The sequence below is a fragment of the Pteropus vampyrus genome, unplaced genomic scaffold (assembly GCF_000151845.1).
Source record: "Pteropus vampyrus isolate Shadow unplaced genomic scaffold, Pvam_2.0 Scaffold33, whole genome shotgun sequence".
Classification (NCBI taxonomy): domain Eukaryota; kingdom Metazoa; phylum Chordata; class Mammalia; order Chiroptera; family Pteropodidae; genus Pteropus; species Pteropus vampyrus.
The window spans coordinates 9,496,011-9,509,192 of NW_011888814.1; the positions used below are offsets into that span (position 1 = coordinate 9,496,011).

The 13,182-nt window shown below is 33.5% G+C and overlaps 1 protein-coding gene across 4 annotated transcripts in view; it reads right to left on the reverse strand.

Moving 5' to 3' along the window:
* Window positions 1-1,842: 1,842 nt before the first annotated feature.
* The window catches only part of TMEM209 (transmembrane protein 209), a 23,752-nt gene continuing 12,412 nt past the window's right edge, over window positions 1,843-13,182 (reverse strand). For 3 of the 4 annotated variants that reach the window (XM_011357230.2, XM_011357231.2, XM_023528942.1), the window contains exons 9-15: window positions 12,392-12,488; window positions 9,925-10,050; window positions 7,886-7,983; window positions 6,920-7,034; window positions 6,727-6,824; window positions 4,986-5,059; window positions 2,649-3,042 (exon numbers count right to left, since the gene is read on the reverse strand). In XM_011357230.2, the coding sequence (XP_011355532.1) occupies window positions 2,988-3,042; window positions 4,986-5,059; window positions 6,727-6,824; window positions 6,920-7,034; window positions 7,886-7,983; window positions 9,925-10,050; window positions 12,392-12,488 (663 nt within the window). In that variant the 3' untranslated portion in view covers window positions 2,649-2,987. Of the gene's footprint in view, window positions 3,043-4,985; window positions 5,060-6,726; window positions 6,825-6,919; window positions 7,035-7,885; window positions 7,984-9,924; window positions 10,051-12,391; window positions 12,489-13,182 lie in introns of all 4 variants that reach the window. The other variant, XM_023528941.1, reaches the window with a different exon arrangement.

The following is a 13,182-nucleotide window of genomic DNA, read 5'->3' on the forward strand; positions in this document are numbered from 1 at the left end:
TGGGAATGCTTCCTCCTCCTTAGGCCTAGCCAAAAACGGAAAGCCTGGCCAAGAACGGAAAGCCAGCGTGCTTGGCTGCTCAAAAAGTGTCCTTCAAAGAGGAGAATGCAAGCCTTTCCCAAAAAGTGGCTTTAAGTCTTCGCCAAGTCTTCCTGAACAGCGGTGCAGCTCAGACTAGTAAAAACTCAGTTCTTTTATTAGGATGAGGCAAGATATAAGGACACACTGTTAGAGAGACTAGAAGTCACTTTTGAATCCATTCAGATGGCTGCTGAATGCCAAAAAAGGGGCATAGATCTAATCACCCTGGGAGAGAAATGACTGCCAGCTGGAGTAGTCAGGACCGGCTCCAAAAAGTAGCAGGTTTAATGAGAGAAGTCTCAAGGCAGGGGTAGACTGTAGCGGGGGAGGGGACACCCCCAGAGAGTGATCAGGATGAGCAGGAGGCAGCTTACAGAGCCCAGCAGGGAGTAGCTGCATAGGCTGGAGCAAGGAATCTGGCTAGGCAAGGCCAGCTTGGGGCCAGGTTGTGCAAGGCTTTAAATGTCAAGCTAAGGAATTTATCAGGGGAATGAAATGATCAAACAGGTGTTTTAGGAAGATGAATTTGAAGAGAATGTGCAGGATGAATTGGAAAATCTGGAAGCATGGCAACAATTAGGAAGCTGTGAGATTAGTTAGGCTGTTGTAGTAGTCCTGTGTGAGTTGATAAGGGTGTAAATGAGCAAAGTGGCAGCAGAAATGGGAAGGGACAGCTGCAAGAGACATTGTTAAGAAAGAATGGATGAGGCTTGCTGCCTGATTGGATTGGGGACCCAGGGAGCTCAAGGAATCAAAGATGACACCAGAGTTTTGAGCATGGGCAACTGGTAGTATAATGAACAGAAAGAGGGATGCGAGAAGAGGGAGCAGGTTTCAGCAGATGTGAATTCAGCTGCAGGCAGAGTGAGTCTGCAGGATATCTAAGTGGAAATGTCTGACAGGTCACAGGAAATGTAACGCCAGAGCTCAGAAGAGACGTTATAGTTGGTGATGAACTTGGGAGTCAAGTGCAGAGAGGTGATAAATGAAGTCGTGGAATGAATGAGATCTCAAAAGCATAATGCAGTGAAACAGAAGACCAAAGACCGACCTTTGAGGAATGCCCACATTTAAAGGATTTATGTTATAAAGCTGAGTTTAGAAGTGCCATCCACATGCTGCATGTCTTCACCATTAAAGTATCAGTTTGAAGTGTACATCATTTTGTCTCAGTAGTAACTAAATCACAAACACCTAACTACGCCCCTAAAACGAATCTGGCTGAAGTAAAGGCTGATATTCAGACAGAAAAGAAGGGTAAGTGATGCAGTGAACATAATCTAGAAGATTAGTAAATTTGATTTCACAAAGATGAGTCAAGCAATAAAAACTTGTGAAAAATATCCTATAAATAACATTTAATTAGAGAAAAGTAGGTATTTACTCATTTTAACACAAGGACCAAAAAATTTACCATATTTGCTGTGTACTACTGTTTTCCCGAAGTGTGACTTTTTAATAAAGGCTATATTAAAGTATAAGCTGGCTCAAACATTTGTGAAGACAAGTTAACATAGAAAAGCTACCCAGAGTATAGTAATCTCCATTAGATTTAGTTTGTATGTCTAGTCTTTTTACATGTATATTTACTGTACATTGTATTTTTTGACACTCAAAATATAAAATATTATAAACTTTGAATTTTTGGACTAAAAGCTGCCTTAAGCCATGTAAAGAGAAAAAAAGTTGTGCTAAAATTTTTCTCCTAATTGCTTAATGAAGAATATGTATAACTGAACAAGAGTTCAACAGCAAAGCAACTATTATTCTATGACACCTTTAATAACTGTTGAAACAGTAGACTTAACATCTTAACATGTTTTCATATTAAACATGTTTAATTGATATTTTCTCTTAAAAAATCTTAAACATATTTAACACGTATCAAAAGCAGTTATAAGATACAAATTCCCTCTCCTGTGGACATAAAACTTAAAAAACAAGAACAACCTTTGGGAAAAGAGAATTTACAAATTATACAAAACCAGCTGCATATGTGAATAACATGCAGTTATTCAGAATATATGGGTTCTAGTTGCTTCCACGTGATGGAAGCAGTCTAATATGTCAATCCGGAAAATACATGCAATTGCTAGCTAGCCTGAGAGGTACTACATATACACATAAGAAAATAAAAATGAAGAGTGAAGCAAACTTACAAAACTGATAACTTCTTACTCTCCAGATATTTTGAACATATCTAAAAAAATCTGAACATAAGATATATGATCTTAAAGGAACTCTTAATATATAATGGGATAGTGAAATTAAGTTATTAAAACCAAAGAAATAGTTTTCCTGATGTCCTCAGCCTCTTAAGATCCAAACGAATTCTGTCAGCTAAATTTAATCCAAGAGTTGACTTTTTAAATGCTAATATTGTCAAACCTCTTTCAATAAACACATCGACTATATACTACTTAGTATTTATCTGATTTTTTTAAAATAGGGGCCTTGGGCGGATTTTCTAAATACTGGAGAGAGAGAAAAAAGAGTTAGCGATTTGCTTGTTTCTTTTTAAGTAGTTTATACTAAATAATGTGACTGAAAAATCAGTTTTTGTGGGGAAGAATCAGGTAGGTGATTCTTATTTTGAAGTTACAATAAAAAAGGACTCATTTATTTAATTAAGGGGGAACTGCACTGTTTTGGGTCAACAACAATCTGAAAGGTTGCAGTTTTGAAGGCAACTGAAAAATGTAAAATGCAATAAAAAACTGAGGGTAATATCTTGGTGTAGAAGATATAAGACATACTTTCACATAATAATAGCTAATTTTTTTGTTAAATCTAAAGAGTCTGTAACGTACACGAACGTCTCAAAAGAAGCGGTAACTCAGAGATACTTAGATTTGACTTCTGATTTGGTCAAATAAAAGTCCAAATGTTTAGAATCAGATGACCCACTACTCGCCAAAAATCCACAAAATATTCACACCGGATAGACCAAGATTAACTCTCCTACAAAGAGAAAAACAAAAGTGTTAGTGGAATTGACTGCCAAGCATTGAAGATCTTTTCTCAAATAACTAAAACAAGGAATACACATTTAATTAATAACATTTAACACTATTCTGCAATGTTATACTACACATGGTTCATCAGGTGAGTTCTAGAAACAGTAATTAATTTAACTGTTTAAAACCCAAATACAGAATAAATGGATTGTGTTGAAAATTAATTTTTCAGTAGACATCAAGAACTATTACATTAGATAAGAGTTAACAAGATGATTTTAGCAAGTCAGATCAAAGTAAAAGTGTCAATTAAATTTTAAAAAATAGTGGTTATAGAGATGATAGGCCTTTTAGAGAATTTTACCTATCTGACTTAAATTAAAAATTTCTAATTATCAGAGATACTTTAGTAAACTTGCAAATGGGTATTACTAATATATCTTAAACCAAAACACATTGCATATAACGAGAGGAAAAATCTACTCCTACTTACACCAGAGAGTAATATAACTGTATTCAAAGTATGAGGGAGGAGAAGAGGACTCTAAGAGAGGGAAATTACTCATCTGACAAGAAATCAAGCAATGATGTCCAACACTAAAGAATCGAGAGCGAGCTGTCTACCTCTTTATTTGGAACCATGGGTAACATCAGAAGGAAAAGCTACCAGTTCAAGTGGCTGCCTTGGGGAAGTGGGCTTGGGAAATATGGGGAACTGCTTATTTTTGTCATCGACTTTTAGTACTGTGTGACTTTTAAAATTATGAGCATTAGTTTTGATAAAAAATTAAAAATATAGATATATTACAAAAACGTTCTTCACAAAAGGTAATTTCTATGAACTGTTTTCCCATTCATACCATGACCAACATTGCAAATGATAAATTAAATTTGATAAAAAGTTTTAATTTTGGCTTGTTTGTATATGAGGCTAAGCATCTTTTCGTTTTTATCAACCATTTGTACACTTAGTCTAATTAACTTATATATCATGAATATAATTTGGATTTGCTATATATGTTGCAGCTATGTTTTGTCATTTAGCTTTAAACTTTATTTATGGTATCTTTTGCTGAACAGAACAATTAAATTACTAGTTATGTTTCAAATGCCCAATGCCACAGGTGACTGGTGGCTGCTGTATCGGACAGTGTAGTTCTAGAACACATACAGGACAGGACCCCTACACGAAACTGAAGAGGCGTGCATAACAGAACTGGAATGGACCCCAGCTGTTTTCTACTCTAAGTACTTCCCTTTACATTTTCTTAGCCTCAGGTTACTTAGTTTGGACAGAGCTGAACCCAGAATCCAGGTTTTTAGACTCTCAGACCTTGTAGCACCAGAATTCTCCAGCTGTAGAAGGGTCTACTTACTTCAAATATTATTTGATACACTTACATTTCAAATCACCAAAATAATAAACCAGCAATTTTAAATTTATTATAATAGTATGTGAACTTCACTACTCTGTATGTAGAATGAATGAAGTAAAAAAAAATTTCAATATTTTCATCCCAGTTCACAATATTATGGAACAGTGCTAATTCAGTCTCTCCGGAAGTATAAACATTTTACTGAAGGCTTCGTGTCTGAAATGGCATGGCTTGAATAAAACTAGGCTCCAGTTTGATTTTGTTTTGTTTTGAAAGTGGCAAGACCCTGATACAGACCTCGGAGTTGCTCTGAGGAACATAACTGTAAGGACAATGATGTGGTCCAACTGCCTTTTTACCCAACAGAAGAATGGAGGTTCTGAGGAATGAATGGACTTGCCCAAGGTAGCAGTGCTGGTTAGTGAAAGGGCTGATCTAGTACTAGAAGTCATATCTCTTGTTTTTCAGGCTATATTTTTAGTATGTGACACTGCCTTCTGCAGAATCTTAACACAGGAAGAAAAACAGTAAATAAATTAAGTACTTGTGTTTTTAAAGCCTAAATACGTACCCAAGCATTCCTGACTCTTTGGTCTTTATGATGTAAAGGAACATTAATAATGTATGAAACATATTATTTCGGCCCTGGAACAAAGACAAAAAAGACAGCAAGATTTAAACCAAACTGAACAAAAGATTCAGTCTGATAGGTAAATGCAGATCCTGCCAATTCACATTCTACTAAGAATTACATGTAATTCAGACTTTCATTCACTCATTAAACAAAGTGCCTACTTTGTGCTATGAAGTGGGAACACTATGGTGAATAAGACAGAGGATCCATGTAATCAAGGAGCTTAAAGTCTAGTAGAAAAGCAGACAGTAAACAGAATTACAAAAAGTGTGATGAATGTTAGGAGAGGGGAGGTAGAGGGTGCCATGGGAACACATGCGGGCATCTGACCCAGACTGGTGAGGCAGGGAATGCCTCCCCGAGGGAAAGATTTTTAAGTTGAGACCTGAAAGATCAGCAGAAAGTAAACAGACTGGGAAGTTTCCACACACGGGGAGCAGCATTTCCGGAGGCCTGAAAGACAGCTAGTCGGAGGCTGGTACTCCTGTAGACTACACACAAAAATGCCCTACCTTAAAAATAAACATCATAAATAAAAGTGTGGGGATTAAAAAACTTTGAATCACACTTGAAAACACATTATAGTATATGTTAATAACAGTATAAGTAACATGTTAAATATGTGTTTTCAATTTTGTCCACAAGGGACAAGGCAGCATTTGCTAGTCCTAAAATTAAACTATTATATGTAATTTCTCATCTGTAAACTAGTTCCCAACTTAGATTTTCTATTCACTGATTAACTTGTACCTGCTTATTCATTTGGTGTTTTTTTCCCTCAAGAATCTGAGGATGTATTTTTAAAAGACAGCGTTTCTTAAAAAAAGAATTTACATGGGTACTCAAAGAAACTTCAATGGCCCCAAATATTTACACTTACAAAGGTAAAATATTAAGCTTCAAAAAAATGAAACTAATCTTCTCTGAGAATCTGATGGAGAACATGATTTGTCGACGTAATACTCCTTAGTAAAGATCCTGGTAACAAAAATAACTGCAAAGGTCATCAGCAGAACCGATGTTTGTAATCAAGAGTAAAATACATGGATAGAAGTGTAAATTGATACAATAATCTTTTTTATAAAGTAGTTTGATAATATATTTTTAAAATCTTGAAAATATTCTGTAAGCTTGAATTTCACTTTTAGACTTGAGGCTAAAGAAATTACTCAAAATGCAGACAGCTATATGCATGAAGATAAATATTCAGGAGTATTTATGATAATGAAGAATTAGAAACATCCAAAATGTCCAACAGTAGGGAATGGCTGAATAAATTGTTATAATCTTACGATAAATTTTTTATAGCCATTAAAAAGTATTTATGAAAAATTTTAATGGTATGGAAAATTATTAAAGGCATATAAAACTACATAAATGATTTCAACCCACAAAAAATTACAGAGAAAGACCAAAATGAAATTTACCAAAAGGCAGTACACCAAAATGTTAACAATAGCTGCCTCTAAGGAATGGAATAATGAGTGATTTTTTTCTTTATACTTTTCCAAATTAAGCATATAATACTTTTATAGTTAAAAGAAAAAAGGGAGATACACATTTCCTCTAATTTAAAAAGTTTACCTATTCCATAAACAAGAGAAACTAATTTTAAAAATATCATCAAAGCAAATCATCCATAACATTCTATAATAGCAACTCCTACATTTTGAAGTACCTTTGGAAGATTGTAGACATGACGCTGGTAGATTAGCTCATAATGGGGAGGGTTGATAGCACTCTGGTAAATGCAGAAAACATTTTCATTTGTCACATCTGTAAAGGAAATATGCTACATGAAAAAACAAAGGAAACCACTCGATGTATTTCATATGGAAAGCTCAGCTCATTCTATTAGAAGAGGCTCATACCTGGTTTATTTGGTGTCTGAACAAAGTGCTGAGAAGTAAATGTTTTTCCATCAGGGTATTTAGGATGTGGAGGTAATCTGGAATCAAGGTAGGTGCAAAATACATGCATGATGATCTAAAAATGAGGAAATAATATTTCAAAGTCAGCATTAAAATCTATCATGGATATAACCCTTTAAAAACATCTGTTTATAATGACTCCAATTTTTAACTCTTTCCCTCAAGAGGAAATTAGCAAAAATGCTTTCAAGTGGTTTTATTTATAAGATGAAATCTATAAAATGAAGAGATAAAAGACATTCCTGTTAAAAGTGGATCATTCATACACACAGTTAATTAACAGCAAAACCAAGATAAAATATACATAATCAATTCTCAATTTGAATATCAGCATTTAAAACTTCATTTTTCACACATTAAGTCACTATAAAAAACTAAAGAACGTGATTTTAAAAAACTCTTAAATACCCCCCAAACTTTATACTCTTTGATCTTATAAATCTAATTTTAGGAATTTTTCTTAAAGTCATAAACCCAAATAAGAAAGAAATATGCATCACGATATTCCTTGCAACATTATTTAAGATAGAAAAACAAAAATCTCTCCCCCTACCATGTTTCTCAAACTTTTAGGTCCAACAAAAGAGAATAAATGATAGTGAGTAAAAAAATACTTAAACATTGCAAAAGTGAAAAAGAACAGGATACAAAATTGTACATACATGTTTGCAACTACGATAAAAACATTAAAAAAATCAAAATCTAAGTAAATAAAAAAATACACAGAAAATATTAACAGTGATTGGGTTAAAATGCTGGTACAATTTAAATCTTTTATTTTTACCTTAGTCTCTAAATTCTTTTTAACACTTATTTTTATAATGGAGTAATGCTACAATTGGATTTATAAAACAAATATAAATCTAATAACGAAAGCGAAAAAACAAAATAAAACTAGAGACTTACAGCAGAATCAGTGGGCAAGTCTGTATCCCACTTGCGTCCTTTAAAGTCTCCACCTCTATTCCATCGAAATGAACTCATACAGCCTCCTTGAGAAAGTTCTGTAGCAACAAAGGTGAAATGAAAAAAAAAAGCTAAGAATATGCAAAAAAGGGAAAAAGGCTAAGGGGTTACAATAAGAGAAGCATATCATCTTAAAAACCTGATCAAAAGACCCAAACAAACATAAAGAAACAGAAGATATAAAAGATTAATTTAAACCTTTACCATGAAGAAAGATTCAGATAAATCCAAAATGTGAGACAAGACTACTATTCAGAATTCTTAAAAAAGTCAGTGTCACGTGAGGAAAAAAGGTGGCAGAACTGTTCTAGACAGAGATCCAAAAAAAGATTAAACAACACATACAATGTGTGAACCCAGATTTTATCCTGGTTAGGAAAAAAAAAGGGTATAAAACATTCTTTGGACAACTGGGAAATATGAATATGAACTGTGTATTAGAAAACATAGAAATATTGTTAATATTTAAGGTCTGATATCTGTGGTAATGTAGGAGAATGTTATTTGTTTTAGGAATTGTGTGCTGAAAAGTAACGATGCCTGCAATGTACTTTGAAACGGCAGAACAAAAAAAAAGTGTATGTAGAGAGGGAGAATCAAATATGGAAAATACTGATAACTATTCAATCTAGAAGGCCCATACTGGGTTCATTGTACTTTTAAAACTTTTTGTATATTTGATATATAATAATATTTTATGTATACTTTGTATATGTATGCACATATACATACTTTTGGATATACAAATATCTTGCTACCTATGAGGCAATCCTGCCAAAAAACTGTAGCCTGAATTTTCAGAAGTAAAACTACTCCATGGGGATGCATTCCACGGGGAAGCAAAATCCACACCATGGGAAACACTACAGGACAAACAACCAGTTCTTTGAATAAATAAGTTACAAATTAAAAAAGGATAGAGGGGAAACCTATAGCTTGCAAGAAACTTATATGTATCAACAAGCACAACATGTGATAAGATTTGAATCCCAATTCAAATAAACAATACCAAAAAAAGTAATTATACATTTTTTGAGACAGTTGGAAATCTGTATATAGACTTTATATTTCATGATAGAAAGAAACTGTTAAAAGGAGAGGTAGAGAGGGATACGAACAGGGCAGAGGCAACCAGGGACTGCTGGTTGTAGGGACCGGGTGCTATGTACGAGAGGGTTGAGCAGACCATTGTGTCTTATGTGTGTTTGAATTCTTCTTAGGTAAAAAGTTTTTTAAAAGTCATGATAAATGCTTATTCCTGAACCCCAGACCAAACCTAGGTGAGAGAGGGGGAGGAGGCACCATAACATTCTCAAATGAAGATTCATGATAAATCTGTAGAATAAAATACTATTTCTAAAATTTGTTCTGTTAATGAGAACATTTTACAGTTTATCCAAATACAACAAGTAGGGGGGTAAAAAGAGAATTTAACGTGTGGGAGTATAAGGGAGGCTAAATGTCCTGCTTCTCGGCCAGCCTCCTCAGAAGATTGTATTTTTCCCAAATAATCAGAATATAACAGAAATGTTAAGAAGCAGCATCATAAATATGACATAAAAATTCAAAGAAATAAGAAAAAATTCAAAGAAATAGAAAAAATTCAAAGAAATATGAAATTATAAAAAATGTCATAATAGCATCCATTTTTGGTAGTTTAAGAGTAGAAAATGAGGGAAATTATTCACTTGGGCCTATTTAGCTCATATTTAAGCTTCTCTATATAGAACAAAATTACTAATTAAAATATTCAAGACTAAGTATATTATTTTGACAATTCTTAAGCACATAAAATATAAAACCCAAAAGTTGTTTAAGTATAAGCCTTAATCAGGCCATAATTAAATATATATTTAATATAAGATCACACTTAGTAATACTTTAAGTTTTTCAAAAAAAATTTTCCTTGTTACCTTTATTTATAAAATCTCAAAGTAGTGAAAGGCTCTCACTGTTTCCCTCTTCATATCAATAGTTACCTTTGATCCTTTCACACAAGTATTCCTGATTTGGAGTAAGGTCTAGATACTGCACAATTGTATTCAGAGTTGGAATGAGAGGCGCTTTGACCAGAGCAGCTTGTTTCAAGCTAGTAATACTAGCCTCTGTTAAAAATAAAATACACAGCACACAGGTTATTATTATACGTCTCTGAAAGAACGTAAAATGCTCTTCCCTCAATAGATGTTGAAGGAATACATGACGGCTATAATAGTTTATCTTAACAATTTGCATTATCTACTTTACGTCTAATTTATTTTATCATTTCTGGCAAGGTGGCAAGATTTAGACGGATGGACAGACACACACAGACACACACAGACCCACACAGACACACACACACACATTCTCTCTCTCTTCAAAAGCAGCAGCCAAATTCATGTTGTAAGACCTATAAACAACTTACACACAAAAGATGTATAAAAAAGATATGTATTTAAAAAGTACAATTCAGCCACTGAAAATAATACTGGAGAATATCTGAAGTAGAATGGGGGGGAAGCAGGTAACAAAACAGTATAACCTCAATTCAATTAGAAATATATACATATATATGTACCATATTTCCTCAACTCCTAAAATATATATTTTTCATGTTCTTAAATTACAGTATAACTTACAATTGATATACATAGTTAGTGTCATAGTATTTTCTCCAAAAACAATAACTGTGACTAAATTGGTAGAGGTTATCTCTGGAAGCAGAATTACGGATAATAATCTTCTTTGTGTACTTCTGTACTTTTCAAATTTTCTACTTGAACATATGTATATTGCTTTTGTAGTCATAAAGCAATGTTCTTTCTTAAAAAGCACACCACACTGGTATAATGTTATAAAAGATACATATTTTTATAGCTTATAAAGAAAGCTCAAAAAGGATAAGCACAGGTTCAAATAACATTACTGAGACCTAGGAAGCAAGCATTCTGGCTTTGGAGTCAGAGAGCTGTGGCCTCAAATTGCTGCTCTGTGATACTGGACCAGTTAATCAATTTGAGTCTTAGTAGCCTCATCCATAAAATGGGGCACTAACAGCTAGCCTTCAAGGTTAATGTGAAGGCTATGTAAATTACATACGAAGCATCTGGATACCCAATAAATAAGACACTTTAGGGACGTACAATTCTATTCTCAGTCCAGGGAATAAAGATTGATTAAACGATGCCAAAAGCAAGTAGAAAGCGCTGATGTGCAATCCAAAGCACTTACATATTTCAAGGAGAAATTTATTCTCCAGAAAGAGCTAGGCGACTACAATGTTCCTTACTTTTGAAACCTAATTACTTAACACCAAATAAGTTACAGTATATATTTTAGGCAAATTATATTTTACAGAACTTTACCAGATTTTTAGCAGATAAGAAATTTGAAAATAGGTGATTTTTAAATTAGCATTATTATACATTCTTTATGCTTTGTACAACTTTGTAATTAATATCTGACATGGGAACTGTATTTAGAATATATAAAAAACATCTATAGCTCAATAATAAAGAGATAAATAACCCAATTAAAATGGGTAAAGAATATGAAAAGTCATTTCTCCTAAGAAGGTATATATGAATGGCCAATAAGCACATAAAAAGATGTTCAACATCATCAGCCATCGGGAAAATGAAAATCAAAACCACACCCGTTAGGACAACTATAATAAAAAAGACAAGTATTGTTGAAGATATAGAAACTGGAACCTTAATAAACTGCTGGTGGGAATGTACAAAGGTACAGCTGCTTTAGAAAAAGAATCTGGCAATTCCTTAAAAGGTTAAACATGGAGTTACCATACGGTGCAGCAGTTCCGCTCCTAGGTAATACCCAAGAGAAATTAAAACATATGTCCACACAAACACTTGTACATAACTATTCATAATGGCCAAAAAGTGAAAACCACCCAAATGTCAATCAACCGATGAATGGGTAAAGAAAATGTGGTAGAGCCATACAATGGGATATTATTTGGCAATAAAAAGAAATGCAGTACTGATAAATGCTACAACATGAATGAACTTTGAAAACATTACGATAAGTGAAAGAAGCCAGTGCAAAGGACAACTTATTGTGTGCTCCCATTTATATGAAATATTTAGAACAGGCCTATTGATACAGAAAGTAGACTGGTGGTTGTTTAGGGCTGGTGGTGGGACACGAGTGACTGCTAAAGGGTATGTGGGGTTTCTTTTTTGGATGATAAATATTCTAAGATCGATTGTGGTGATGGTTGCACAACCCAAATCTTTGAATTGTAGACTTAAATGGGTATACTATATGTTAAGTAAATTACATCTCAATAAAACTGTTCTATAAAAAAAGCTATATTATAAAGTTTTTTTCTTCACCTCAAGATAACAAAGGAAGTTGTTAAATAGCCCACTACAAGGAGAAATTTTCCACTTGGCAGATTCACTGAAGGTAAGTCAAACGTTGGGCTCAATTTTCACATACCTCCTATTTGCAGCTCTGGACAACCCATGCGTCTCATCTGTGTGCTGACAGACTCAATCTCTTGTACGAGTGGCACTAAGATTGTCTCATTGATCCACTAGGAAGAAATGAGGTATAGATTTTATACATATAATTCTAAAGCATTTCTCAAATAATTATTCATAAAACTCTAAGATTTTTTTTATTGTCTTGTACTTGAATATTAATGAGTATGATGAAAGAGAATAGGCATAGTAGTTACCTGAAGTCTAGAGAGAGTTAAGTAAATATGCTACTGGACTGTAAGTTAACTAAGTTATATTCTTAAATCATATATGCCTGTTTTTTCCTGAAGAAAATATAAAACTTTCAGTTATATGTCAAGTTTTTCTTATATGTTTCTGTAATTATTATACTTAGCTACAAGGATAATATTCAGTTTACGTTTCTAGGATAATTATTCACACATTTATTCATGTAGTGTTTTTACTGGTTTGTAATTAGTAAGACAATTTTCAAACTAACATAATTGATTAAGTCCCAACAGGCTCACCCAATTCCCTAACCATGTAGAAAACAGATGTATTATATTTGAAACTGGTTTGTGAATATTACTATATTACTTTAGGACTAGGAATTTCAAATGCGACTCTGCATGGCTAATATAAAACTAATTCTGGGAAATAAAAACACTAAGGAAATAGCCCATCTGGTTTGTTTGTGTGTGATATATTTTGTGTGAGCCTCTGCAGCATCTTTTATCACTTCTGTTTCCATGCTTCTGTTTCACCATAAAACAAAAGGATGAAAAA